Source organism: Medicago truncatula, chromosome 1 (assembly GCF_003473485.1).
Source record: "Medicago truncatula cultivar Jemalong A17 chromosome 1, MtrunA17r5.0-ANR, whole genome shotgun sequence".
In the NCBI taxonomy this organism is placed as follows: domain Eukaryota; kingdom Viridiplantae; phylum Streptophyta; class Magnoliopsida; order Fabales; family Fabaceae; genus Medicago; species Medicago truncatula.
In genome coordinates this window covers 46,865,894-46,882,976 of record NC_053042.1, presented here as the reverse complement: position 1 = coordinate 46,882,976, position 17,083 = coordinate 46,865,894, and the positions used below count along the sequence as shown (strand labels likewise).

The 17,083-nt window shown below is 31.8% G+C and overlaps 2 protein-coding genes across 2 annotated transcripts; both read left to right on the top strand.

The window, feature by feature from the left end:
- The first annotated feature begins 4,663 nt into the window (after positions 1-4,663).
- LOC11420330 (probable alkaline/neutral invertase F) lies at positions 4,664-7,411 on the top strand. Its single transcript, XM_003591940.3, has 4 exons — positions 4,664-5,136; positions 5,257-5,688; positions 5,986-6,547; positions 6,889-7,411. Exons 1-4 carry the CDS (start codon positions 4,765-4,767, stop codon positions 7,182-7,184), a joined length of 1,662 nt encoding a protein of 553 aa, XP_003591988.1. The 5' UTR covers positions 4,664-4,764; the 3' UTR covers positions 7,185-7,411.
- A 7,459-nt stretch (positions 7,412-14,870) lies between these two features.
- Positions 14,871-15,802, top strand: LOC11409148 (glycine-rich cell wall structural protein 2). The gene has a single exon (XM_003591938.4). The coding sequence runs from the start codon at positions 15,121-15,123 to the stop codon at positions 15,532-15,534; it is 414 nt and encodes a 137-aa protein (XP_003591986.1). The 5' UTR covers positions 14,871-15,120; the 3' UTR covers positions 15,535-15,802.
- The last annotated feature ends 1,281 nt before the right edge of the window (positions 15,803-17,083 follow it).

Below are 17,083 nucleotides of genomic sequence, written 5' to 3'. Positions count from 1 at the left end.
TTAACCACAATTGGGGAAATATGGAGCTCACGAGCAAACTTTAAGTCGTGATAAAGATCCCACAACACACCATGAACAACATAAGAGGTTTCAATATTGCAATGGAAACCTTCAATGAAATGACGCGATGATCTCTAATACGACCACCACAACCTTAGGTATAAACTTAAGGAGGCCATGACAGATAGAATTAACCATACCATTGACAAAGAAGGCAAGATTTTAATGAATTTCAACTTGGATTAAATATGTTTTTGATCCCTATGAATATACCAACTTTTCGTTTTAGTCACTCTAAAATTTTCCTTCAACTTTTAGTCCCTATAAAATTTTCAGTCACTTCTTTTAGTCCCTATTTTTAAGTTATTTTTTTTTAATTTTTAATGAAATTGTGCAGAAATGTGTAGAATATTGTAAAAAAAATCATAAAAAAAGTTAGAATTTTTTAATAAAATAAAAATTTAATATGAATATTGTATAAAAATTCATATTAAATTCATGTTTTGTTAAAAAATTCTAATTTTTTTAGGGAGAGATTCTTATAATATTAAGAATTTTTCTGAAATTTTTTATATAAAAATATAAATTTTACATATGAGTTTACTTTAAAAGAGGGACCAAAAGTAATGATTGAAAATTTTATAGGGACCAAAAGTTGAAGGAAAATTTTAAAGGGACTGAAACGAAAAGTTAATATATTTATAGAGACCAAAAACATATTTAACCCTTTCAACTTTACCTTAAAAAATTAAGCGAACTACGATCCTTCTAAAGACTCCAAATGGTTACTATAAAATAAGTTGACTAGTGAATATTAGGAGGGCCAATTTCATCAAAAGTGAGATTCCATTTAAGCCAATCATAAGGCTCAAATTAAAAAAAAAAACTGCTCCCCATATCATGGTTGATAAAGTGGTCTCAATGTTCACAAACATCTTCACAATATGCAAGTACCATCAAGGGTCACATGTTGACGCTTCCTCTCCTCGGTAGTAAGTAACCTCCCATGACACACTTTCTATAAGAATACACAAATTTATGAGGTCAATGCTAATTCCAAGTCAAAAAAAATAAAATAAAAATAACCCTACATATTAGCAACATGAGACTCAATGGAGAGATGTAAGCTGATTTGATTGAAAAATCACCATTCTAGTCAGTGACCATCTCATCATCAACGCCTATAGATGAAGACTTAATGTTCGAACCACAAACATATAAATGGATACCTGATACAAGCTTGTGCCAATTTTAATTATCAATAAAGACATAAGAAACACAAAAGTTAGATTCCTCAATAAGGATAGTTGAGATAACTATCCTTAAGGAGGCCATGACCACGCATCCACGGGTCAAGCAAAAGCTAGTAGTTTGACCACTATTGATAACACAATAACTATTGACCTCCCCACGTTGCTAAACTTTGGTGATACTTCTTCAAACACAAATGTCACAATGGTGGTGCTCTACTAAAGGGAGAGTTTGTTCCTTGTAAGAGTACTTGGCACGAAAAAATTTCACCCAAAGTTTATCGGGATGGGTAATCATAGACCATGCTAACTTCATCATATATGCTTGGTTAAGGGTGTGAAGACAATGAAAACGAAGACCACCCTCATTCTTAGGCTTACTAATGTTTTTCCAGGAGATTAGATGACATTATCTCTTGTCATGAGTACCCATATAAAGTTTCTAAAAATGTGTTCCGCCTCATCACGAACAGAAACATGAATGCAAGTTTGATATAACCAGGGTTACTTGTAAGAGAAATATATTTTTAAATTTATATTTGAAATTAATGGTTAACTTTTTAGATTAATATTTTTCTCCTTTGTCCGGTTCTGAATCCATGACCTCCAACTTCTTTTCCCTTAACTCAAATCAGCTGAGCTTCCCCGCATTATATATGTGTGTGTAAAAAGTATGAAATAATAATGGAGGAGTAAAAAAATTTATTTAAACATAATATATCATAGTATATTGAAATAATACACACACATATATTATATTAATAATTGAGTTATATTTCCCCTAAAAAAAGAGTTATATTTATACATGATCTCTCCCTAAAAAAAATTAATTTATATATGATCTCTATTTTATGGCGGAGATTGAATATTAAAATTAATTTGTAGAATGACGAAACTGATTGACAATATTTGACTATTAGACAATATTTTGTCATTTATAGATTTGGCCCAAATCCTACAATTTCGAAGAGGAAATCAACGATGATTTGGTATAGGTTTTTGATAGGATGATTTTATATGATTTTTTTGGTTGATAAACTAGAAACTTTAGATCACAATATAAATTGTTTCAAAAAAAAAAAAAATCACGATATAAATAATGGCAAATTCTATGGTACACCCAATAAATTTGGGTGTATCGGTACACCAAGTCATAAAATTAATAATAAATGAGTTGTTTTTTTGAAGAAAAATAATTATTTTCTATCATTGACAACTAAGATAATTAAATTTTATATATCAAAAGCTTCGACGAAATAAAAATTAATTTTTAAGAATTTTTATTACTCATAACAATGAATATTGATTATTTTTTATGACAAAATGTAAATTTTGTAATATGATCCTTATAAACAATGAAATGATGGTTTTTCTTATGAAATGATGTTTTCTAAAATATAAATATTGACAAATACCTTTTTATTTCATTAAAGTGATCTTTAATTTATATATTTTTTGAAAAAAGAGTACCGGTACACTCAAAATTGTGAGTGTACCATAGAAGTTCCCATAAATAATACGTAAGTAACAAAAAATAAGTTAATTAAGGAGATGACCTTTATCGGTTTCAATATATTAAAATACATTGTATAATTAAAAGACTATATTTTATGCTTAGGTATCTATTAAAAAAATTATATTGCCATTTTTACAAACTAAAATAAATTAGAAAAACGAGTAACAATTACAAAAATTAAAAGAAAAAACAAAAGAACAAGGGAAAAGGGCCGGAAACCTGCTGCCATCTTTTGCTAAAGAAAAAAAATAAAATAAACCTATTGATGCTAAATTAAAAATAAATCAACGAAAAAGAAAGAGATTAATGGTAATGCCATTCATAAAACTCTATATATACCCTATATGATAAATTATTTTTCTTTCTTTTATTCTATTCGGTATATTTACTGCATTAAGAAAATTCTATAAAAACTCCCTACATTAACACAGAAAATTTGGTGAGAATTGTACTATTTTCGAAGGATAGTAACTCTCTATACTAGCAGAGTCTAAGTCTTAGGTAAGTTTTCTAATCTCTATATTGTTGCTTGCACCTTTCATTATGCTTCTTCTTCTTCTTTTTTTCTTGCTTTGATGTGCCTTCCATTTCCCGGACTATAGCAGTGTGTATTAGATGCCATGTTTGTGTTTTTAGTTTTTTTTTTTTACTGAAAATCACTTTTTGATTATCCTAATGTTCCCTTTACTATTTTTAACTAGTTTCAATTATTTTGAGAGATATAAAGATGGCTTAGCGGCTAGGGTGAGAATGTTAAAGAGTGTGGTGTGGAGTAATAGGGGAGGGGTGTCATGGTTTGACTCCAACCATAAAAAAATTAAAATTAATTTTTATTTTGGTCAAATGTCCATTATTTTTTACAAAAAAAATGTAGTTTTTAATAATAGCAATATGATGCATAAAGTAATATCTGAAAAGGCAAAAGCACAATATTCTTGATACCAATTCCTTATTTGAGCATTGTATATCACGTTCAAATTTATAATTACTATAAATAAGATTAGAATCCTCTCAATAACTTATTTTTCCTTTCTTATCAATTATATTTCCATATCCAATTTCGAATATCTCGGAGTACAAAGATATAGAGAGAGACACAAAATAAAACGGTTTCGTGTTGCCTACTTTACCGTGTCTTAACCGGTTTTGTCAAGTAAACCTATTTTCACTTTCTACTGTCCGGCTTCCCCTATAAATATAACCTTTCTATCCCTTGCTCACTTTTTCCCTTCCCCCACTCTTTTTTCTTCCATTAATTCTCTCTTTGCATACTATTTTCCGTCCAAGCCGCCAATCAACACCGTTGTTTAATTGGAGAGATCTCACTAGGCCTCACTGTTCACGTCGTCCTCCTTCAGGTTCTCTCTCGTTGAAGCTGATAAAGTATCACACAAACACACTTGTTTACACTTAGTTTTAGAGAAGGTTTTTAGAATATATTGAATGAATCCATTTTATTTGATATCCATAGGTTATTTATTTGTATACACATTGTTAGTTTCAAATTGAATCTACTAAAAAACTCACTAACCAATACTAACTAAAAGCAAAATTGACCTTTCTTTTGCTTACTTGATTACCAAGAAAGTGAAATTTGGTGTTAGCCTTCTCTAGGGCCGGCACAAGGGTTATGGCTAATAAACCTAGGGTCTACCAACAAAAGATATTTTTCATTAAGTTTTATAAGAAAAAGACATTATATGCGGACAAAAAAAGACTGCATACGGTAAAACTTACTTTAGGTCTCACTTACTATTGAAAATTATTGGGACAACATTACGCTTCTCCCATGAGCTATGAGATCATAAACTATTGTTCCTTTACCTTGGTATTTTTTTAGCTGCTAGCATGTGAGAATGACCACCATGTATGTGTTTTACGTTTCCAATGCCATCACTGGTTTTTATTTTTTATTTTATTTTTTGGTTGTTTGTAAAATGTTTGCTTCTGATTGTAGGTAACATCTATTTCTGATAAAGGCATTCGATTATCGGAGAAATGAACGGGCTTGTGGGAATGAGGAAAATCAAGTCTCAGTGTTCGATCTCTGGAATGAACGGGCCTGTGGGAATTAGGAAAATCAGGTCTCAGTGTTTGCTCTCCGAGATGGATGCTTTTGATCTCTCTGGCTTGCTTGACAATCCAAGGCTAAACATAGAGAGACAGAGATCAGTTGATGACAGTTTACTCAGTGAACTGTCCATTGGAGCAAGATCATTTTCATCTGCTCAGAACTCGTTCGAGCCTCAGCCAATGCTTGCTGATGCCTGGGAATCTCTCAGGAAGTCTCTAGTCTATTTCAATGGCAAACCTGTAGGCACACTTGCAGCTGTTGATCATCAATCAGAAGAAGTTCTAAATTATGATCAGGTGAGCGAATTCCTTAATCAGTACTAAAATTGTCTGTGATGGCTTCCACGCACTGAATAATTGTTTCTGCACATATCTAAGTATGAGTATGACATTTGATGATAAATTTTTGCTTTTTAGGTTTTTGTTCGCGATTTTGTTCCAAGTGCACTAGCCTTTTTGATGAATGGTGAACCGGAAATAGTTAAGAACTTCTTACTGAAGACGCTGCGTCTTCAAGGGTGGGAAAAAAGAGTAGATCAATTTAAGCTTGGTGAAGGTGTTATGCCAGCTAGTTTCAAAGTCCTTCATGATGCTGTTAGGAAAACAGATACTCTTATTGCAGATTTTGGTGAAAGTGCAATTGGAAGAGTTGCTCCTGTTGACTCTGGATTTTGGTGGATCATTTTGCTTCGTGCTTACACAAAATCTACAGGGGATTTAACTCTGTCTGAATCTGATGATTGTCAAAAAGGAATGAAACTTATATTGACTCTATGCTTGTCCGAGGGGTTTGACACATTCCCAACTCTCCTATGTGCTGATGGATGCTGCATGATTGATCGAAGAATGGTAAGGCATGATTTGCAGTTGTTTCTCAGTATGTAATATAATTCATATTGCTAACATATATACTTATTAAATGTTAGAGATCATATTGGTGATGTGATATTAAATTTTTACAAGTCTTACTCTTATTCAACTATGTCAAATTCATAAAATGACGAGTCAACGCATAATTGAATGATACCCAAAAAATTTCTATGCACATGATTTTAAATTTAAACACTTGAATATGAATTTGGGTGATTTTCAAGAACTTGCATACTTAATTATTTGTTTCCTTTTTTTTCTTTTCTTTTCGTGCAGGGTGTTTATGGATATCCTATAGAAATTCAAGCACTTTTCTTCATGGCATTGAGATGTGCTTTGTCAATGCTCAAACAAGATACTGCTGATGATAAGGAATATGTAGAGCTTGTTGTGAAACGTTTGCATGCACTAAGTTTTCACATGAGAAGCTACTTTTGGCTTGACTTCCAGCAACTAAATAACATTTATCGGTACAAGACCGAGGAGTACTCACATACTGCAGTAAATAAGTTTAACGTTAATCCGGATTCAATTCCAGATTGGCTATTTGACTTTATGCCAAAATGCGGTGGCTACTTTATCGGAAATGTCAGTCCAGCTCGAATGGATTTTCGATGGTTCGCTTTAGGAAACTGTGTTGCAATTCTATCTTCTTTAGCAACTCCAGAGCAGTCAACTGCAATCATGGATCTTATTGAAGCTCGTTGGGATGAGTTGGTCGGAGAAATGCCACTAAAAATTAGTTATCCTGCATATGAAGGTAAAGACTGGGAAATTAATACCGGGTTTGATAACAAAAATGTCACTTGGAGTTACCATAATGGAGGATCTTGGCCAGGTTGTCCCTTTATCTCATCATTCTTAGTTATTCTTACTTTAAAGAAGTTCATTTAACTCAGGATTTTGTCCGAATAGCTTCATCTTCGCAAAACTATAACCAAAGTGATATTTGGTACAAAATGATAATGCATGCCATACCTTTGATTTTGAGCTGAGTTTAGGTCTTATATTATCTGTAATTTGATGTTCAAATTACAACTATTTTTTCCAATGAATATTGATGTCAACTATGATTATGGGAATCATTTTTAACAATTCCTTCAATATGGTATGCTTTGGAATAGAATTGCATAGACCGATATCCGTACTTCTCATTTTGTTTCTTGCTCTTGAGTGCAGTGCTCATGTGGCTAGTAACAGCTGCTTGCATCAAGACAGGACGTCCGCAAATAGCAAGACGTGCAATTGAACTTGCTGAGAGTCGTTTGCTGGAGGATGGATGGCCTGAATATTATGATGGTAAGCTTGGAAGATATGTTGGTAGAAAAGCAAGAAAATACCAAACATGGTCTATTGCAGGTTATCTGGTTTCTAAGATGATGCTGGAGGATCCCTCACACCTGGGGATGATTTCCCTTGAAGAAGACAAACAGATGAAACCAGTGCATAAAAGATCATCTTCTTGGACTTGCTAAATTATTCTGGTGATGGGTGCAAGAAAGAATGAGAATAGAGAAAAACTTAGAAGTTTGAAATTTTTACTAGTATTTTGCAATGAGTTTTTTTAATTAATAAGCGGTACTAATGGTCGTTTTACAATTGCACAATGCGTTTCAATTTTACTATTACGCAATGTGTTTCACTTGCTTCCATATACAATGGAGTAACCTTTTTTGGCAGTAACTATTTCAAAAATATTTTAGTCATACTCTTGTGTTATTAAATTATCCTTTTACTCTTTCTAGGGCCTTTTATAAGGATGTCATGTCATTTTATCAAGTGCAACTAGGGTAACTTTTGTTCTACACAAGTAGACAACAGTTCTTTGCAGCTTTTGATAAAAAGAGTTAAAAGGTTTTTATATTTATAAGTATGGAATATTATGTTTTTCAAAAACTTTTTATTTTAAAATATTTTAAGCAATGCTCTTTTACAACACCCTTTGTTTTTTTATTAATTAGAAACATGATCAAAGTGGTAATAATTGCTCAGTATTTTTGCAAATGTATCTGTAATTTCATAACAAGTGTTGTTTTCTTGATATATTTGTTTCTTCTTCTATTTAGGTCCTCATGTGTTTAATGACCTTCACTTTGTTTATGTTTTCACTTTTGTATTGAATTTAATTGTATTTGATTTTGTAATTCACCATCATTTGTTCATAGTAAAATTATCCTTGACTCTGTCAACATTGCTCATTTTCATCCTTTTGTCAATTCCGTCAATGTCAATTTAGTTTCTATAATGTACAATGTACTATCAATTAACACATGGTTTCACTATGTCTCTCTCGTTTTCAACTATCAATATGTTTTTTTTTGTTTTGTTTTAGACTTCATTCACTCTTAGGCTGACCTAGGGTTCAATTTGAAAAATGAATTTTAAAATTGTTGACAAGAAACTCGTCATATTTATTGCTGGAGTCTCTTGTAAATATGTGAGATAGACTTTGTATAAAATATAAGTCTTGGATTGTACCCTTTCAGATTAACTTTTTTAATTTGGTTGAAATTTTTGAATCATTGATACACAAATTGAAATTGTATTATATAACAACTGATACATAATAATTCTTTCAGTACATGCAAACCACATATACAAGGCACATTGTTGAACTAAGACTATTGCAAGTTTATTCCTATAGAATCAAGAAGAGATTGATGAAGAGAAAATCAAGCTAGCTTAGTTCCTGACTTCCTTCAGATAAAGACTTTTAATTTTTGATATTTTTGTTTAGAATATGTTGCACTTGCATATGGTTTATATCCATCCTACTGGTTTTTGGGCATCTGGACTTTGAATTAGTTTGCAATTTGATGGTAATGTTAGGTAGGGATCGTATTGGCATTAAGTTGTACATTGTAGAGACCAAATTGACATTGACGGAACGGAAGGATGGACGATGTTAATCAACGGAGTTGACAGAAGGAGGAGAGTAAGTGACATTTGATATAGTCTTGGACCAACTCAAAATATTCATAAATTTAGAGACACGTTTGAGAGCGTCTTAAAGAGTCCGAATAAATTTAGTGGTTTACTCTTCGTTCATTCGTTGAAGTAGCATTGAAGGAGATTGTTTTGATTTAAACTTTAAATAATGTTGAATTCATTAATTAATTTTTTGAAAGGGCACTCTTTTGATCATATTATCTTCTCCCCTTATTAACGTTGAGAAGATTAAAGTTAAAATGTTTTTCGAAAAGTGTTTATCAAAGAGTTTATAATATTATGTAGTTCTTTTAATTTTTTAGTCCCTACAAAAAAAGTATTATATTGTATTAAAAAATATGATTTTTTTTTTTTGTAGAAACTAAAAACGAAATTCTGGATATTTATAAGAACTATTTACTTAATTAGCCCTAAAATAAATTCACTTATGATTCATAATCAGTGTTTTTTTTAAGATGCTTAAAGAGCAATTGCCAACATCATATACTCTGCACATTGTTTGGGCCATACCAACGTTGTACCTGTAATCTAGTCCACTTCAGAAGTGGATTGAAGAATCTTACAAATTTCTATGATAACATGGTGTATGGCAATTGCTCTTTAACACCTTAAAAACGATCGAATAGTAGTTAATTATCATTTAACATCAAACGGTTAATTATTATTGAGACACTTTTTAAACTCATTAAAAAATCTTTTAAATCAATTTAATTGAATTAAAAAAAAAATACTCAAATGACAATTAACTACCGTTCAACATGTTTTAGATGCATGTGAACGATTATTCGAAACCAGAATCTCCTTAGTGCATTGTGGTATGGAAAAGGGCCCAAACAAGCTCCAAAGTCAAAACATGAACAACTTGTTATAGCCCAACGTTTGTCTCCCACATGCTTCCATGTGACCAACTGGGAGTTACACTCATTGATGCGCCTAAGATATCCGACAAATAAAAATCTCTAGTTATCGGACATGAAATAAATAAAAAATTACTTTTTTTCTTCAGTAAAATAAGTTTCATTTGAATGGTAAAATATGAAGAACACGTACAATTAATTGGTTATGAGTTCAGACATTTTTTATCCATAGTTTGAGAGTCAGATACATGTTATCGTTATACATATGCTTAACAAGGATAATAACAAGCTAAAATCTCAATCTATTTGTCTGTTCTAAATAGGCATGGACTACAGAGAGTATAAGACTAAAATATTGACAATGTACGTCTCATATGATCATTAACTCTAAAGTATACTTCTAAGTTCTAACAAAATATTTGACTTCAACATCACATATAATAGTTTTTTTTGTTGAGAAAATCATATATAGTAGTTAATATTTGACTTTAGAATGTGTCTTGGCTAAGTAATAGGGTGAATGGTGCACCCTACATATGCATGCAGTTTCAGAAACAGTTGCAAATATGAAAGTGGGAGCTATAATTAAGGATGATGTTAATGTGGGGCTATAGCAACCACAATGTTGAATGATATGCAAATGCTCCAATTATCCTACGCCAAACTATTTGGAGTGGTGGACGAGGACAATAGAGTTTGGAAGGCCTCTAAAAATGCTTAGTTCAGTCAAAATCACTTATTTGATGTGCAATAACAATGTGATAGATAATGTCAACTTGCATGTTGAAGGAAATTCGAATCTCAAATGAGAATTGAAGGTTCTTCCATGTCTGAAACATTTCTTATGGAGGCTTTAATTTGTGTGGCAATGTTCTCCTAACTAGATTTGAATGAACGAAAAAGGTTGGAGTGTTCATCTAGATGTGTAGTTAATTTGTAACCAAAGTTATGAAAATAGATACTCTACGACTACAAGAAACACACACACTTACCGTAAAAACAAGCTTACGAGACAAATATGAGTTACGATGGATTATTGGGTTGCTCTCATTTAAACTTTGTCTGGCATGTTGAGTAAAAAAAATAGTAAGTTGACTAGTTAGCGTGTCGGTCCATCCCAGACCCACTTTTTCAGCGAGTCAAGCATGATAGGACATTTGAAGGGACGACTTCAAAACTTCAGCTCAACCCACTAAAAAAGACTAAAAAATATAAAATAAAAATCATTTAAACTATACATCAACAAGACTAGAGATATTGTGGTGAAAAAAAACTCAAACTAACTCTTAACTTTTTTTTCCTTTCCACTCCTCTATGTAGAACTTGGATGAATACTACATGAAAAAAAAAAAAAAAAGAACTTGGATGATGAATATCAATTTTACACTACATGGAATCCTATTTCTTGTTTAAATCCCTCTCAAGTTATAATTTCACTTTATCGGATTAGAGCGCATGCCTAGTAATCTAGTGCAATCTTTGCTCATCGAAAAATAATAATAATAATAAGTAATTATTTTTTGAAAATGACAAATTTTCCAATTTTTAATGAACTGGTTACACTAACTTTCATAAAAGTTTACTATTTAAGATTTTAACCGGTATCCAAGGTATTAGTTAACATTTCCCTAATAATAATCTTCGAGGTTCACCACATATTTTTGAAGAATAGAAAAAGACGTTATATATTTTTTAGTCAACAAATTCACATGACTTTTCGTTAAATTAAAACTTTGCATCTATGTAGTACTTCTCTTATATATAAAAAGGATACAAATTATATACCTCAGCATGCTACATGTATCAGTTATTCCTCATTTGGCAGATAGCCTTTTCATAGATATGAGCTAGGTTAGTTAAATACTTTTTTTGGACAAGGGGGTAGTTAAATACTTGTATCATAAGTATGTGTGCAAAGGCCCACTTATAATTTCATTTAACAAAAACAATAATATCATTTATCCTTAGCTAAAAAGAATAATCATAATCATTGATCAACATATACATTTATCTTATCTTTATAACTTAAAGAGACACAAACTTGCTTTAAGGACAACCTTTTCCAAGTGCATTTGATATTTTTCCGACCCTTCACTTTGAAACTAAACATGGAACTTCAATTAATTCTTCCTCTATTATTATTTTTTATCCATTATCGATCTTCTTAGGTTGGGACAGGAGGGATCTTATCTGTTGTAAATAGGGCCGGTAAGATAGAGACATGAATATTTTTGAACCATGTGTTATTATTTGGAGAATGCAAGTGACAAATATTTGGTTACTGCGTATGTTTGAGTGGAGGTATAGAGACATCCAATGAGATGGTGAGACATTACACTTACGTATATACGTGTTCAATCCACTAATGCTACCCAACTAACTAATTTGTTCCCCTTGCGTATTGGTAAATATCTAACCATGGTGTCCCAACCTAAACGGCTATTAGTCACTTATTTCTTTTTGAGTAAATAGGCAATGATCCCTTCGAAATTGTAAGTTTCGTCGACTACCTCTTGAAATTAACAAAACTTCAATTACCTCCCTGAAATTGCATAACGTTAATCAATTTACCCCTGCGTCTCTGTTAGTCAACATGACGTTAGACAAATACCCCATGAAGTTTTATACTTATGTGCAAAATGCCCCCCAAACTTAAAAATTTATATATTCTTTTCTTATCCTTGACTTAAAAGATATTAAAGGCAAACAATTAACAAATTAACTTAGGCCATTTTCATTGTTAAATGTCAAAATGAAATATGGAACTAGAAACAACACATGGAACATCTTATTAGGCCATTTTCATTGCAATCATAACACCTTTGGAATCCACACTCATCCACCAACCTCACAATTACCATCTTCTTCATAATCACCTTCATAGTAGATTTTACAACTTCCACAACATGTTTCACAAGGAACAAACTTTATATCACCACAAGCTTTACATCCACCGTCACCTCCTTCAATGTCCTCAATCCTTTCACAACAATCAAACAATTTCTCAAGCTTCTTGTCATCATGAAGTTTCTGAATTTCCTCAACTCCACCAATGTATTTCTTTTTAATAAACACTTTTGGTAATCCTCCATTACAATAGTATCCTTCACCAAGTAACTCTTTAAGCTTTTCCTTGAATCCTAAATGTATTTCTCAAACTTCCTTGTTTGCCTTTAATATCTTTTGAGTCAAGTATATGAAAAAATATAAATTTTTAAGTTCGGGGGGCATTTTGCACATAAGTGCAAAACTTCAGGGGGGGTATTTGCAAAACGTCATGTTGACTAACAGAAGAATTTGACGGAGGGGGTAAATTGATTAACGTTGTACAATTTCAGGGGGATAATTGAAGTTTTATTAATTTTAAAGGAGTAATTGACGAAACTTACAATTTCAGGGGATAATTACCTATTTCCCCATTTCTTTTTATTTTAATTAATTCTCTCCGATAGAAATAATCATCTTCGAGATACAGAAGGACATTAATATAGGAACAATATGATTTAGCCAAACTAGCTTGAATCTTAATTCACTATTATAGAAGTCTAATCTCTTTTGTTTGACTCAATCCTCGTTGATCCATAAAATCACTTATTTCAAAACAAGTTTATAAGCATCTATATGTACAAAATGTTAGATTTAGCATATATATTTATATCATATATAAAAGAGAACATATATGAATTAGAAGTAGTTGTAGTAATAAATTTTTAAAAAGAAATTGCTACTTTTATATATTTATCCTTAAATATTATTTATATTCTAAAAGAGAGAAAATATTTATGTTTCTCATTTGTAAATTAAATAGGAATATTTCTTTAAAAGTAAAAATCAGAAATTCCTATGTAGGGGCTTAAAGGGAGAGGCTCTCCTTCATTGGTCAAAATAGATTTGTACAATGCGATTTTAAACGGTTAGTTGTAGATCGTTAGAATAATTAAGATAAATGAGTTTGTTCTCTCCAAACCTAACGATCTATAGTCAATTGTGTCATAAATTCAATTAGATAGTCCAATTTCTTCATAAGCTATGTGTCTTAGCCCATATAAATATTGGAAGCATATATTTAAAGTTATTTCAACCCATCAGTCAGCTATATTTCCTCATATGTCTGAAATATTTTGAGGTTTCGTTTATAAGCAAAATGTATACTACCAGAAGTACAAATGTATCGGTTTTAGTTCGATCTATTTTTAGGATCGTACTCATCTAAAGTGAATAATCACTTAAAATGTAAATTAATTAAATTAATAATAGATATTGTAAGTACATAATAACAAAATTATAAATTAGTTAAAATGCCTACTCTATAATTTTCTCATTTTATACTTTAGTCACCTTAAATGATCCAAATTCATTCATTTTTTATATTGTCGACATACAATGTCAATTTTGGTCGTTGTTAATCATGGACAGGGTTCGCTTACTAGTGTGATCATGGATGTCTTTATCCTTTGGTCGTGGATACGATAATTTTCCCAGAAAACTATAGTCAAGACAAAGAACAATGATGATTTATTGGAGATTATTTATTGCCGACTTATCTACATTAAACAACTTTCAATCGTTTTATATTATTGAAATAAAAAAATGCTAAAGTTTACAGCATTTTCAATCAAAACCAATGAGAAACACGATGGTGGCGATCCAAAATCTACAGCTAAAAAATTAACCTGAAATATCTCGCTGCTTTTTTTCCTAAACATGACTACTTGGTTTAGGCTTATCAATATCAATAGTACTAGAATGAAGTCGGTATAGTGGAATGGTCACGCTAGCAACTATCTTCCCGTTTTTTCCCATTTTCAAGTGATACTTTCTCTCTCCCCCTCATTCATGCAAGCACACTAATAAATAATCCCAACAAAGTTGTTCAAGTTGATAAAGAGTTAAGTTTATCTCGCAATAACATCAGTTTAATTTTCACCGTCGATGTAAAATATTGCTGTAGTTTAATAGCCTATCAATACTTATATCGATGTTCTCTGATTTTTAAGGTATGCTTTAATTTATAGATGATTTATGATTCTCAATTTATAAAAAGTTTAGTGAATTGAGTATCAGTCGTCATCTATAAATTAAAGCAGGCTTTAAAAGTCAGAGATCATCAATATAAGTATTGATAGATTATTTTTTCTCAAAAGCTAAAAAGACACTAAATGTTATGAAGTGAAAAATTACATATTTGAATCCACTCCCTAATATTAGATATCTGATGTAACAATCAAGCAATTAGAGAAGTGGTTAACGAACTTCACTAAATTGTTTTTTATAGAATAATTTTGGGTCAGATTTGTTTTATCTCATTCGAACTTGAGATTATTAAGATCCCTTTCCTCTTATCGGAGGGATAAAAAAAAAAAAATGCAACGTTTTGCCATTGAAGATTTGAGCAGTTTACGTGTCACTTTATGACTTATATATATCTTGCTCGTTTATACCATCATGAGCATTCATTCATCCCATTATATTAGGCCTTTCATGCACTAGCTACCCAAACTTCACGAGAATCATAAATCCTCACTTTTTCTCTCCACAAACTATAATATCACTCCCAACAAACTATCAAATAATAGCAACAAAAACATATTTCACACAACACAAAATGCTACCATACACTACTATCTTTCTTTTCTTTCTCATCACTTCCATGGCCGCAGCCAGCAGTGGCGGAAGAAAGCTAGATATGGCAAGCGGTGGTTCTCCGACAGGTGCAAGTGGTTCGGGCCACGGTCCAAATTGGGACTATAACTGGGGATGGGGATCTGCACCAGGTAGCGGGTGGGGATATGGTTCAGGTTCAGGACATTCTCCTTCTGGCTTTGGTAGAGGTTATGGCTATGGTTTTGGAACCGGGTCTGGGTCTGGATCCGGGTCTGGTTATGGATATGGTAGTGGAGGTGCTCATGGTGGTGGTTATGGAAGTGGTTCTGGCAACTCAGGCGGTGGAGGGCATGGTGGTGGTAGAACCAATAATCGGTCACCTTCGGAGTCTAAGGGTAAAACCAACCAACCATGAGTAATTAAATTAACTAGAACTATAGTTAGTTATGTGTGCTTCCACTTTATATATAGTATGATATTAAAATAAATAAATGGTTGTACTCTTATTATTAAAAAACAGAAAGAATATATGATTGTATGATCTATATATATATATGAATGGTTTGGTCTGCATGTATGATGGGTAACAAAAACTATATAAATGATTTGGTGTGTGTATGTATGATGGCTAACAAGAGCTAAGATAGCTAGCTATATATATAAGCTTTGAAGTTTTTTTTTTATTTTTTTTTTTAACATAAATGGTTTGGTGTGCATGTATAAGGTTTGAAGTTGCTTGCTATATGATGATGAAAATCTTAAAATATTGACGTGTAGTATGTATATTGCAAATTAAATGCCAAGTATTCTCTCATGGAGCTTCTGTCATTAAATTTTGCAAGTTTTGTGATAAGATTTTACTTTCTACACTAGTTGAAAATGGGAAATAAATCATCATATTTTAAGCCTGGTAAAATGATAACCATGTTAAAATATGAATGTGGGGTCATTTTTGAAATTAAATGTAATATTTCAAAACAACCAACAATCATCTTCATCCAATTTTACAAAAAAACCCAGCTTAATACGGTGCAAAAAAAGGATTAATAAGAACTTTTTTAAGCAAGTTGTCAACAACTTGCTTAAAACGTGTATGTAGTAGCAATTTTAAAATAGAGTAGTGCTATTTTTCGTGAAGTATAGTATCACGAACTTATTACGAAGAGTGTTTGTCGTTGGGATTCTCATTTGGCGGTATAAACGAGTGGTGCGATAGAGAATATATATTCTGCTATGGTAACTCACATATATGGATATAACAACTCGTCGCCATGACTATGTGAGTAAAACGTTCGCGATAAGAAGCATTGCTCTTTAAAATAAGTTGAAAACATTATATGTTTGGAGCCTTTTCGCCAGATAACCTACTTAAAACATGGAGAATGATGAATGGTACAAACGATGGCATACGAAAACCGACGAAAAGCATTGTTACTAAATTGCAATTACTCATATGTTCAACACTTTATCTTTATTATACCATTTTTACCCATGTTTTGTTGGTTTTTTTTAAAGGGTCGACGAATTTTGTTGTCGATGTCGTCGTACTCTTTGGCATAGCTCTTAAAACATATCAAACTTGTTTTATAAACTCACGTAACTTACGTTTCTATACTAAATTTCTCAACTATCTATTGCGAAATAATAAATTCATGTTCCTATAATCGTCGTCCTCTTCTTCTTTTCTCAAAGCACATTAAAGCACTCCTTTAAAACCTCATCACCCAACCATGGTTCATGCCAAAATAATGTGGTACTACTACTCTCTACCGTTTTAGTAACGTTACCAACAAACCATCTCCCTCCACTCTCCTCATTACCTCGGACAATACAAAAAAATATTTCTCCAACAAATCGTATTTTTAACCCCAACTACATCATCATTTACATGATCATATTTATTAGACAAAACTTGATGCCATAATGCATCCTTCTCCCTCCTTAACCTCCAAAACCATAGTTGT